This window comes from Catharus ustulatus, chromosome 12 (assembly GCF_009819885.2).
Source record: "Catharus ustulatus isolate bCatUst1 chromosome 12, bCatUst1.pri.v2, whole genome shotgun sequence".
NCBI classification, from domain to species: domain Eukaryota; kingdom Metazoa; phylum Chordata; class Aves; order Passeriformes; family Turdidae; genus Catharus; species Catharus ustulatus.
This window is the reverse complement of record NC_046232.1, coordinates 11,458,731-11,471,320: the sequence shown is the minus strand read 5'-3', so window position 1 is coordinate 11,471,320 and position 12,590 is coordinate 11,458,731. Positions and strand designations below refer to the sequence as shown.

Sequence of the window (12,590 nt, the reverse complement as noted above, 5' to 3'; positions counted from 1 at the left end):
ACAGCATTTCTTTGAGTGAGTGCTGCTCCCATCCAAACTCTAGAACCTGATGATCCTATTCCCGAGGCAAAGCCAGCATGTGGGTACAGAAGGAATCCTTGCTCTGTCTCATGTGATAGGGGTCCATTTGCAGACAAGGCTCAAAAAGCCCTGTTCCAAACTGAACAACTTGAAAGCTTAAATTTTTCAGAAACTACAATAGAAGTTGTCAACTTTCATCTCTCTGAAGGCATCTAGTTGTGTATCAGCATGAGTAATACCCATCACTTAAAATAAAAAGGTTGTTATTTTTCACATTACACAATGCAGCCTGAGATACTCTGTGACACTGGCACCCTTCTCCTCCCTTTTGAAGAGATGCTCACCTGCAGTTTCAGCAGCCTGATTTAGCTGCCTTACCTGTGCAAAGTACTCCTCAGAGATGCGTCCAGCCCATTCTATGCACTGTTCTCTGGGTCTGCATGGATTGGAAATGTCAGCACACTTTATCAACATGCGTTTGATAAGGATCCGGTTTTCAGGAGACCTGAGAACAGTTTTGATTGACTCTCCATCACCATTATTCTGTAACATTTAAGAGTTAAAAACAATCCATTAGCAAGGTCTCCATGCACTAAATCAAAAGATTTTGTGCTTTGGGAATGCTTTCAGCACATCCTACAGGGATCATTCCTGCTACTGGCTACCAGATTTGATGTCTAACTGAATTTATAGGTGGATTATGAAAGTTAGCCACAGCTCTGAGCTAGCACTGAACTCCAGTTTCTGGATTCAGTCACTGTCTTTGTGATAGATCTCTTGGACATCTTTGGGCAAGTCATCTAATCCCTCTATTCCTTATCTGCCTTCTTAAAAGTGAGGATAGGATCAATTCATCACTACACACATAGTGATGAGGACCCTGTAGGCAGAAAAATGTAACTCTGCTGAAACCCAAGGATTAATGGACTTGCACATTAAGAGTGGAATAGTTGGTTTGAAAAGAGGGACTGACCCAAGATGCAGAGTCACTCTTGGCACACAAACCCCATCAGCTTATCAATCATTCTGACAGCACTGCTGCTGTTCAGAGAGTCAGATCCCACATTGCCTCCCAGGCACGTTCCTCATTCCCTTCCCTTGTTGCTGGACCCTTTAAGGATGGACTGGTACAGCAGCTTACAATGCTGTCTACTCAGAATAGAAACTCTTTGAAGCAAGGAACATACAATACTTCTCTGGCACCTAACAAGGTCTTGCTCTACAGTCAGAGCAGTAACAAACAATAATGACAATAATAATGTGCTACCAGTTCCTGAAGTGTTTTGTACAAAGAGGGAGATACAAAGCAGCAGAAACATTCTGACCCTTTATTAGGTCAGAATAATCATGACATTTTTCAGAAGAAAATTCTTGTGGGGAAGAAAGTTCTTCCTAAAGGAAGAAAGTGACAGTCATAAAAAAACTATTTGATAGTATAGAAAGGGCTCAGAAATACCAGCTCCACAGTTCTCACTAAAATAAGATGAACAAACCAATTATTTTCCCTCGTTTTTAGCTATGTGGAAAGGAAAACAGAAGAAACAAAGTAAGATGTATACACCTCCAAAGTGGAAAAATTATATATGAGAAAGCCAACATAAAGTGATGGAAGGTCCAGAAACACAAGTATGGAAATTAGGTATGGAAAATTAGAGATTTTAGATAGTAGAGAATATCCTAGTAGGTATCAAAAATCAAGAAAGGATGTTCACCTCTGAGATCTGTTCAAACCAAAGGCACAGCTCTGCTTGCTGGATGCAGATGTCTTGGGAATAAAATGTTTTAATGCTTAGTCCCAGCATCCTGCTCAGAGTGCAGAGGTGTCTCTGCATGTCAGATGTTGGCTTCCTGTCATAGCTTAGGTGACATCATAAGGGGAAACGGGAGGATAAAGGATGCTGGAGCTGGAAAGGATTTTTTTCAGTTTATGAAACAAAAGCAGAAAGGAAACATACAGAGCAGCTTCTCAGCATGGCTCTTTGAACAAATTTGTATAAAAATAATAAATAAAAAAATGAAGTGGAACTGTCCCATTTGGAACAGGCAGTTGGCAGCTCAGCCTGCAAACACTACACTGAGTCACCACCATGACTGGAAATCCAGGCCAGAAAACACACACTGCTGCTGCAGCCAGAGGGACAACAGACTTGAAAGAGGGGCTGACAGTGTCGTTCTGCTCAGCACAGTAAATAATTTGCTTTACCCACTCACATACTACAGGCCTTTTAATAGGAACTTGCCAAACTGAAACTCCCAGCTGAAAGAAGGGGAACATTTTGCTTCTTGTTTTCGATAGAAATTATGTATTATTTCTCTTTCTTCCCATCCCTGGGTACAATTTGCTGTGAATCAGAAATACCTTGTGGGGCAGATAATTTCCCTGCAGTCTCTGGGGCTTAAGGGTAGAACTAAACTTTTATTTCATTTTTCTATGTCCCTGTTTGTGGTTTTACTCTCTGATTGTACAGGTCCAAGCCCTGTTCTTCAGCAGTACCAGCTCTTCAGATCTCTGTATAAGGCAAGAAGAGGAGTTTGGCTCTTTGGATGGATGCTGCTGCTCAAACACCTGCTGCATCCCAACCCTGGGGGCTGGGAGGAGTGACTGCACACCCAGCCAGGCCCGTGCAGAGCCCTTCAGCAGGACCAGGAGCACTGCAGAGTCACACACTCCAAGGGCCAATGCAGTGCACTACAGCCAGCAGCAGCTGCTGCCTTGTTCTCCTGCACTGATGCTGCTATGCTCATCCAGAGAGGCTGTCCAGCTGGGAGCTTAACATCCTTCTAATTTATTCAGTACAACCAGTGTCCTACTGGGACTTTGGCTTCACAGTCACAGAGTTCCCATTAGCATTGCTGGGTGCCAAGAACAAAGCTAATTCTAGCCTACACTCCTGTGGACAAAGGCACAATTCTCCAATTAAGATCCAGTCTGCTTCTCATGGGTGAAGGAACAAGACCTGTTTCTCCCCACTCTCAGATAATAAAAAGACTGCACTTCCCCCATTACACACAACAGTCATAAATGTGGTTTTCTAAAAAACATGGTAAGAAAATACAGAAAACCATTACGGCTCCGACATGATGTTGCCACCGATGCAAACTTTATCATAACAATTTCTGCAAGTCTTCTCTTTGCAAAAATCATTCCAACAAAATTATACACTGCTCTTACTGGCAACAAAACTGCTGGTTGAAGCTGTTACTGAAACTGGTGTGGTTTTTCAGAAAGACTTCTTAACAGGCAATTTCTTTGTGTCCATGGGGTTCCAGATGGCTATTGATTATGTCTATATGATACATAATGTCACCACCATTTATTTTAAAGATTAAAAAAGAAAGCAGACAGAAACCCCATGAATGCTGCCAGGCAGCACTGGGGGCTGAGAGCCCTTATTCCCAGAGAATGTACCACATGCCAGCCCACAGGCCTGCCCTTATGCTGCACCCCCTGCATGTCCCCTTGGGAGGGATGCAATTCAGCCTCTGCTTTGAAGCAAACCTTGTCTCCTTTGCGGAAATTGCCAACAACAATGCCCAGTCTTGCCACTCTGTCCATGGGAGTGACTGGGTTAATCAAAATGACATTTTTACATGAAAACATACAGCCCAGGGTCCTGGTTCCAAGTATGACATCACAGCACTGTGATATTAATAGGATCCAAGTGAGTCCCTCTCACCCTCAAAATGAGTGACAACCATGTTAAGCAGAAGAGGATTCAAACTCAGAAGTGAAAGATAAATCTCCAGCCTCTTTCTCCACATTTCTGATAAACTTTCTCAGAACACCATGTGGGAATTTCCCACTGCCAAGGGTTCCCAGTCCCTGCCTAGGCATTTTAAGGAGGACTTGCAGTGTTGCTTACCCCATTTTCTTCTAGCGCTGCCAAGGGTTTATTAATGCTGTTGACAAACTTGTTGACATGCTCAAAGTGCTTTGTCATTTCTGTTGCTAAGACCATGTCAATAATGACTTGGCGAAGGGTTCGATACTCATTCCTGTTTAAAGAAGGAAACAATTAAGAATGCTGGCTGGGTCACAAAGGGCTGGTTGCTAAAACAACTCTAACAAAAATGCAACACACCATTCCTGTTGGAGAGAGGTGCTAGGGGAAGAAAGATCAGTAAAAAAGGCTTGGGCAGCTGCATCTCTGTTAGATGGAGTACCTTTGGTGTGTAGAGACATATGTGCACCAGGCATGACTGGATCTCTAGGAGAAACAGTCCCAGAGCTGGGCAGAACAGAGGCACCAGCTGCTTAGGAGGCTGCTAGGACATGTCACACCTGCATGTTCCCAAGGCTTTTAGCACAGATACTCAGCATAGCTCACTCTCCAGTCAAGTTTTCAGCAATATTTTTCTCCTTACAGAACTAAGGCAATGGTCACATCCTTGCCCTAAATGCTTCTCTGAGGCTACAAGAGCAACAGGTCCTTCATTATCCTTCACACTGCAACAAGGCACTTTATTTTTGAATGATGCTCTGTGGCTCTTTTTCTCCTTGTTCTCTACCCACCCAGCCATAGCTTGCTCTCTGCATCCAATGACACAAAATAACTCTTCTAGACTCGCTCACATTAAGATTTACATTAAGTCCCTTAGGTAGGGTCTGCCTTTTTATGGACAGGAGAAAGTGACAGCAGGGAATTACTCAGAAGTCTTGGCAGAACAAACACAAACATTCTACTCTTTTAGAAGCAAATTTCACAGGGGCATGGATTGTTCTCCACCAGGCACTGCTCTCTTCTAGGATGCTTGTTTGCCTCATGTTACACAGAAAGAAGTGAGAGATGTATTTAGGCAGACACGGCCCCTGGGGGCTGAGCTCACCTCTCCATGTTTTTGAAGATATTGCATTTGCCATCGCGGGTGGTGAGCTGGAAAGCCAGGGCAGCGTGGTGGCTCTCCAGCACGGCCGTGTCGTTGTAGAGGATTGCCAGCTCGCTGCCAGCATTGCACAGGAAGGAATTTGTTCTTCCTGGGTGATCCACATCATGCACTGTGGCTGCAATGAGCGCCGCAACCTCATCAATCGGATCCAGAGTTTGCTGAAAATAGAAGGGTGCTTAGTTTTCCTGGCAGACTCATTAGAAACCCTGTTCTGTCCATAAGATTAAGCCAAGTTGCTGAGGAATAAAAGCCAAAACTCTGGAGATCAGTAAGGGTCAGATGTTCTACACAGAGCAATGGAAAATTCATTATAAGCTTCATTGAACATGGCATGACTTTTTTGGCCATTTTGTACGTCTGAAATTTTGCCTTAACCACACCTTTGTCACAGCACATCAAATTAAGCAAATGTAAAGTAATAAATTAGTTTGTGTTTTCTAGCAACACTGAAACCACTTTCACTTGGAGTTAAGGTACTTGGCTTGGAAAAAGGACCAATACTGCTAAAAATTACTGTATTACCACCAGACCCCTTAATTTCCTTTGGCAATTTAATGTGTCCTAATCATGTTCCACTTACGTGCTGGCCAGGTTTACAATTTGAAAGGAATGTTATTCATACATCCAATTCTTTAATAACAGTGTCCTGGGGTTACAGCTAATGCATATTCTACGGAGAATATTTGATGTTTTGCATCCATGGATAAATTACATGACACATGTTCTGTACTTTCTGTATCACATCCTGATTCTGGTAGCATGCTGCACTCCATGCTTTATGTCTACTTGCAATGGGCATTGCTTTATGTCTATTTTTATCTACCCTGTCATGTCATACAAAACTATTTGACTCTTAAGATTTTACACTTAAGTGTTAATAACTTATTAATAGCATAAAGGAGAAGAAGAACCAAACATCTCAGAAATATTTCATGTACATTTGGAAACTAGCCTTTGTGCTGTGTTTATACTAGCATTTGTGAAGGACTACAGGTACAAAACAATTATATTAAAAATTTAATCAAATGAAGGAGACACAAGAGCAGAGGAGAAGGCAAATAATTCTTTCTGTCTTAGTTCATAGTTAGCATTGTCTGAAATACTCTCTGCTGTGTGTTAGCTTCTTCCTTCTTTCTTTCAGCTGCTGCTCATGGGATTCTATTTTTGTGGGACGAAGTTAGGAGAGAGGGATTTTGAGAACAGGCTCTCTCTCCTCAGAGAGACACACTGACCAGCATTCAACCTGGCTGAAAAAGACCTGTGCAGGTGAGAAATGGACAGAAACATGAGCATGCCTGACCTGGAGGACCACAGCACTTATTTCACAGGGATTTACAGTGATTTTATGCCCAACATCAAGTCAAGGATTCTAACTTTGTTATCGTAACTCCCATGGCACAGAATTGGAAATGATTCTGAGAATATGGCTTTAATTTGGGAGACAGAAAATTTTCTTAGGCAAGTTGAACTGAGTTCAAATCACCAAAAAAAATATTCTCTGCATGAATTTCAATGGCAGAATTGGGCCTTCTGTGTTTAGGTTAAGTTGAACTCTGAGTAACACAGAAGCAGCTGGGCTATATATTTAAAAAGATAAAGAGAGAAGAATTCTGAACTTTGATTCTATTCCTTCTGCTGCTGCAACATTTTTTCTCTTCCTATGCCTACAGAGGAATGGAAATAACATTCTGGAAAAAGAGAAGGCAGTCATGCTTCTGTGGCATTGAAATGGATCCAGATCTTGTCTATTTTTCATAGATATTCTTGGGAAGACCAGCTAAACCTCTGGCAAATCAGGGGCTGAAAAAATCCAGTGACATTCTATCCCCACTTGGCATAAAGTATTTGTAAATCTGCCTCTGGAGAGCATACAAATGAGCTGCAGCTCCAAGTTAACGGAATTACTACAGTTTAATGAGCTGTCAGAAGCATGTTTACAGTCACAAATTTCTCAGCCAGGTACCCATCACTGCTGCTATCCTTCGGCAGGCCAGTTCAGAATTTCTACACAAGACTGTGACTCAGAAATACATCCCACCACTCTATTGCATACACACCAAGCACTGCTTTATTCCCCTTCTCCAGTCTGGACATGTGAGAGCAAAAGTTGCTCTGATTAATTCTGTGGCTGTAATACCCCAGAGGGTGTTATAGTACTGACAAGTAATTTTTTTCAATACTCTCCTCCAATGCAGTCTCTATAAGCCTCAGGGCATCTTCTCCAGTGAGTGATATAGCCTACTGTATGGCCTATATTTTCCTGGGAATCTTTTGCAAAATGACCATCACAAGGCATAAGAGATGGTAATCTATTACATTAAATCTGTATTTGGCATGTACCATCACTAAAGTAATTATGTTGTTAGCTCACCTATCTGAGAAGGTTTAACTATATGAACAAGTTTTACCTGAAAAGAAGGTTTTCTTATTCTCCCATCAAGAATTATTCAATTCTGCAATATTAGTATCCATCCTTCTACACATACTACAAGAGACATCATAGAATTCATGCAAAGCAGCCCAGTTCTTTGACCTCAGAGTTACCAAACTGGCTGGCACTGGGCAGACATTTGGCTTTTGAATCTGTTTCTGAGAGATCCTTCATTGATTGCATCCATATTTCCCACCTACACTGTTTCTCATAAATGTGAACTCACCTTTACTCTTTCTTTAGACAAGAAGTAAGCAGTAGCATGTAGTACATCTGCTGAATGAGTAGAATTATGGTAGGAGTTGGAGGAATGGTAGTTAGCCTCAATAACTTGTAACCATGACCTCAGAGTGGATTCTGAACAGTTTAGGAATTCACAGATTCCAAAGCGAGCAAATATTTTGAGACCCAGATAAACCAAAGGCCTGTGGAGAAAAATAAACAGAAAGTTTTAAATGAATGCAGCTGAAAGAATATTATACAGCATAAACTGTATGAATCCACACAGCATTTTTAGCTAATGACATATGAAATTATGTGGATGGACTCATTACAGAATTACTGTGCCATATACTGGAATTGTAACATACATAAAGTCAAATTCCCCTAAATCCCCTCCAGTGTCAGACAAAGGTGTCTCCAGGTTTCTCTGCCAGGGAACTGTAATGTACTAAAATTTAATTAATTATCCTGGCTTTATTACCATATGTCTGCTAGTACTTAAGGCAATACTAGCAATATATTCATACTTGGGAGTCATTGAAAATCACTTTACTTCTCTTAACAAATGAATTGCCATTATTTAAATACAGTAAGAAGCAATCATAATTATACTACCTTTAATAAGAGTACAGGCAACAAAGCACCTCTTCTGTCCCTCTGTGGTCTCTCCAGATCAGTAAGAACACAGAGACCTACCTGGTGATCTCATGCATGGTGGCTGAGACAATTAATTAAGTTACTGCAATGGACCCATTAAATGTTGTAAATCACACAGACTGACTACATTTTTCTTTTTAATTACTTATCTGTATTTCTTCCTTAGAAATCAAAACGTAGCAAGAGAAAGAAGACCTGAAGCAAGTGGATGTAAATACCTTCATTTAAAATAAAATAATTTTAAAGAAGACTAAAGCCCTAGCGGGTTTAGCACCTTTTTGGCTCATAAAACCACAGTATAAAAATGAAGTGCATATTTGTTAACTAAGTGCCTGATATCTTTCTTAGACTTTGGTTATGAATAATTTTCCAAACTCTTACAGATCTGGGATTTTGACAAAGGATTTAAGATAGTCAATTCATTGCAGGATCTGGCCTCCAAATTAGTGTCTCACAAATGTTTGCACTTAAGACAAAGCACAAAACTAGACTCAAAAGGGAACTGTTGATAAGCATCAGAGAATAAACCCAAGGATTTAAACAGAAAGAATAATTTACAGTCTTTGGGGGAGTCTTTGCTACTAATGAAATACAGTCTATCAAAGCTGCTGATCTGCTTTTGAAAACTTCTATGATGGAAATTGCTTTTTATCAGTAAATGTTTTTCAGTTAAGCTTATACATAAAATGTAACCTGCTGAGATTTTAGAATAAAGACCTTCCTCTAATCCCAGTTCTGCTGAAAGGCTGTATTGGAACTGTTCAGGAATAAAACCTACCCAATCACATGGAAAGAAAATAAAACCTGATCTGTATCAACTGATCAAATCAAGACCAGCATGTTGACTCTGTGTGCAGTTTGCCATAATGGAAATTTGAATCCCCACAAGAAAATAATTTGATTTGTATAACTTTTCTATTACTGAATAAAGGAAGGCTTTAAAAATTATGCTGTGTTGTCATTATACCACATATTTATCAAAGATATATAATCTTCACTTATATGCACTGGGAATTTGCAGGAAATAGTGCATGATGAAATAGAAGATATTTACGATGCGTGCACACCTAGAAATGATAAGGAGAAAATTTCAAACATCTGACATTGAAAATAAAATTAATTCAGTTTTTAAATCACAGGTAGAGAACTTAAGGATCTGATTACAGGATGACATTTAAGTCACTTTTCAGCAACTTCAGTTTATGAGCTCTTGTATTTACTGACCTTTTATGGGTGGCAGCCTCAAGTTCAAAGATATCAAAATCCCACTGCTCCTCATTTTCCATTGCCTGTGTTATCCGTGGGGGTATGTCATTGAGGGAGATTGGAGAGCTCAGACTGCCAGCGACCTGGTGAGTTTCTTTTGAGGAATACACTTATTACTACATGTATTTATTAACACTGTATTAAGTAGTATGTTTAATAGTGAGATACAATTTTACTAAATGACCATGCTTTGTCTTCTGTAATAACACCCGGCTCAGTAATGCTGTAGAAAAACATTATAAATTAAAAAAAAACCCATACCAAAAGAAAAAGCTCATAAAAAAGGACATCTAATCACATTACCCCTACTTCTTTAATTTCTGAACATGTTTTAGGATCTCAGTAGCTGACAAATTCAAACTTACGTTTTGCTGACAATATGTATTCATTCCCTGATAATCTTCGTAAACCATCCTGTTAAATAAAAGTTGCAAGTTAAATGGAGGGTATTGCACAACAGGTCTAGGAGATGATGACACAAAGTAGCAGCACAACAACTTCAGAGAAGCCTGACTGCAGCATTCACAGTCACCAGAGCTGCCTCTCTCCATTTGCTTGTACTGTTCAGGTTTGCCTGGTTTACACACAGCCCATAACAGATGAGGAACTGCAGGCTAGGGGATACAATATGGACTCAGAGAGATAAAAACTAAAGTTCCTCAGGTGCAGATGGAGGTCTAGAACTGCAGTCTGACATTGGTGTGCCAATGTGGGTCTGTGCCTCAAAGCAGACATGGTGTGTCCACACGCTTCCCCCCAGCCAGCAAAGGTGGGCGGCAGGAGGAGTGGATGGAGACATTTCCCTGCTCTCCTGCCCTGGTATTGGCAGATCCAGTCACCTCAGCAGCGTAAGAATCTCATGACTGCAGAGGAACAAATTGCTCTGAGGCTTCCTTTCTAGCACACAGAACGTATGCTTGTTTATGCTTCAGTTCAATGCCTCCTAGGCTTAATGCTGGCATGATGCCTAGATGTGAACACTGAGATGATGGATTAAAACTAACAGAATTATGCATTTAATATTTACTTTTTGTTTTATAATTCTAAATGCTGTGGCCCAAATCCTGCTTGCTCTTTTGAGGTTACAGCTGTTAGCTCATGTTTACCCATGATGTAAAAAAAGTGTTTAAAAAAGAAATTCATGAATGCACCTCACTAAAAATGTTATCCACATGAAGTACAGAAGAAGTAAATGTGACTGCTGTATCTGAATACGGAATATCTGCTCTTAAAAGAGCTCTTATATCCAATTTTTGTTTCCATGTTTGTAAGTAAATGAGTCTGGAGTTCTGTGATTTAAAAGAAAAAGGAGTACAACAGTGGCTGTTCATTAGAACTGCTATGACACAAATATTTAGGTCACCAGATGCTGCCTATCATTTAGAATCAAAGATTAGTTTTTAAGAGTTGAAATAGCAGGTGTAATTATACCTAGTAAATCTATCTTTGAACTCCAAATGCCCTTCCTGCTTGAGAGTTCAAATCCAATAACATATTACTTGTTTCCTTCTCAGACATAACTTCTGAATGCAAATGGAACAATATAATTGTTTTCAGCAGACCCTTTGATGGAAGAATGCTTCTCTCCAATAACTTTAAAACTCATATCATGCCATATGCTCTGAAATTAATTTTCTCAGCTTTTCTTATTGCTCCATGAAAGAGCCTTGGGTTTATTTTTAGTATGGAGTTTATATTTTGCAATATTGTTATCTTCATGTTCGTGGGCCAAATACAATCAGAATACAAATGCATGTAAGAGTCAACAATCCACAAAAAGGAGAAAACAGTCAAGTTTATGGACTCTTATGTATTCAGCAGGAGAAAAGATTCACTTCAAGACTAATGATTATATGTATCAATATTCTTCATATATTTTTACAGTTAAAGTACAAATAAATAAATAAACTTTGTCTACGCAGTTGGCAAATACAATCCAGTATGAACCATTCAGGTGTTCTCCTGCAATTCTTGGAGTCTCCCACATGTTTCTCCTGATTAGATATTTGCTGTGGTATTTTTAAAGGTAAAAAACCACATAAACTATCTGAAGATTCTGCAGATACTGCAGAGGCACTGTGATAATTCCACCATGAAATTATAATAGCCCAGAGACATCTCTGAAAAGCTGACATCTTGTGAGCTTTTGTGTCCACTACATGGTAAATTTTTTTCCTGATGTAACCTTTCATAAGCAACCTACAGACTAACGAGAACACATATCCTTAGGGCACAGGTAACATTCATCTAAATGAATGGGGGGTCAGACTCCAGGCTCTGAAGGTTTGGGTTCAGTTCTTGCTTCTTCACTATGTGCCCTTTGTTCAACTTTGGGTACTATGCTACAAATGTAATCCAAGAAACAGCAACAAAAAAAATGTATTTTGCATTATTTTGAGAACACATTCTTTTGCTAGACTGAAAAGCCCCCCAAAACCATGTCATTCTAATCCTCATTAATAAATACAAGTATCTGGTTATCTTTCTTTCTTCCTTCCTCTCCCATCTATACCTTACTCAAATGAATCACATTGAGAAAAAAACCTGTTTTTCCTTTCCATTTTTAGATAAACTAATGTTTTAAACAGGTTGGTCAATTTTCTTCCCATTTTCAGAGCTACATTATTCAAGTAGGGGGAGAAAGTCAACAAAAAGACTTGTGCAGTTCTTCCTGAAAATTTGGCATTGCAGTGGCAGAGCACATGGCAGATGATAAAGATCAAGTAACTGGGAAAATCAGGCAGTGAACATTAATCAAGAGCTGTTTGTGGCAGTAAGTACTTACTGTCATTAACCCTCCAACAAGGTCACTTGTATGTGGATCCTCATCTTTTGTCCCCAGTTGTGGAGAGTACAATTCAGTGGTTCTTAAAATCTCCAAAGCCCGGTCTAAAGCTTCTGCAACTGGCATGGGACTGCTCTCTTGTGCAGCATTGATGATGTTTATTACCTAATGTAGCATCAGACATATTGTGAACTTAGAAGTGATTTTGAAAAAACAGACACACTCATTAATTACTGTGGAAAACTCAGGGAAATAACAAGATCTGAAACTTTAATCCGCATGGGGGAAAATCAAAATGAAACACTGATGTTTGCTACTGGC

The 12,590-nt window shown here is 39.8% G+C and overlaps 1 protein-coding gene across 3 annotated transcripts in view; it reads right to left on the bottom strand.

The window, feature by feature from the left end:
• PDE8A (phosphodiesterase 8A) overlaps positions 1-12,590 on the bottom strand; it is a 126,650-nt gene that overhangs the window by 13,025 nt on the left and 101,035 nt on the right. For all 3 annotated transcript variants that reach the window (XM_033070438.2, XM_033070439.1, XM_033070437.2), the window contains 7 exons: positions 12,270-12,434; positions 9,850-9,898; positions 9,443-9,578; positions 7,566-7,764; positions 4,849-5,066; positions 3,885-4,017; positions 400-564 (listed from right to left, as the gene is read on the bottom strand). In XM_033070438.2, coding sequence (XP_032926329.1) covers positions 400-564; positions 3,885-4,017; positions 4,849-5,066; positions 7,566-7,764; positions 9,443-9,578; positions 9,850-9,898; positions 12,270-12,434 — 1,065 coding nt within the window. The remainder of the gene's footprint in view (positions 1-399; positions 565-3,884; positions 4,018-4,848; positions 5,067-7,565; positions 7,765-9,442; positions 9,579-9,849; positions 9,899-12,269; positions 12,435-12,590) is intronic.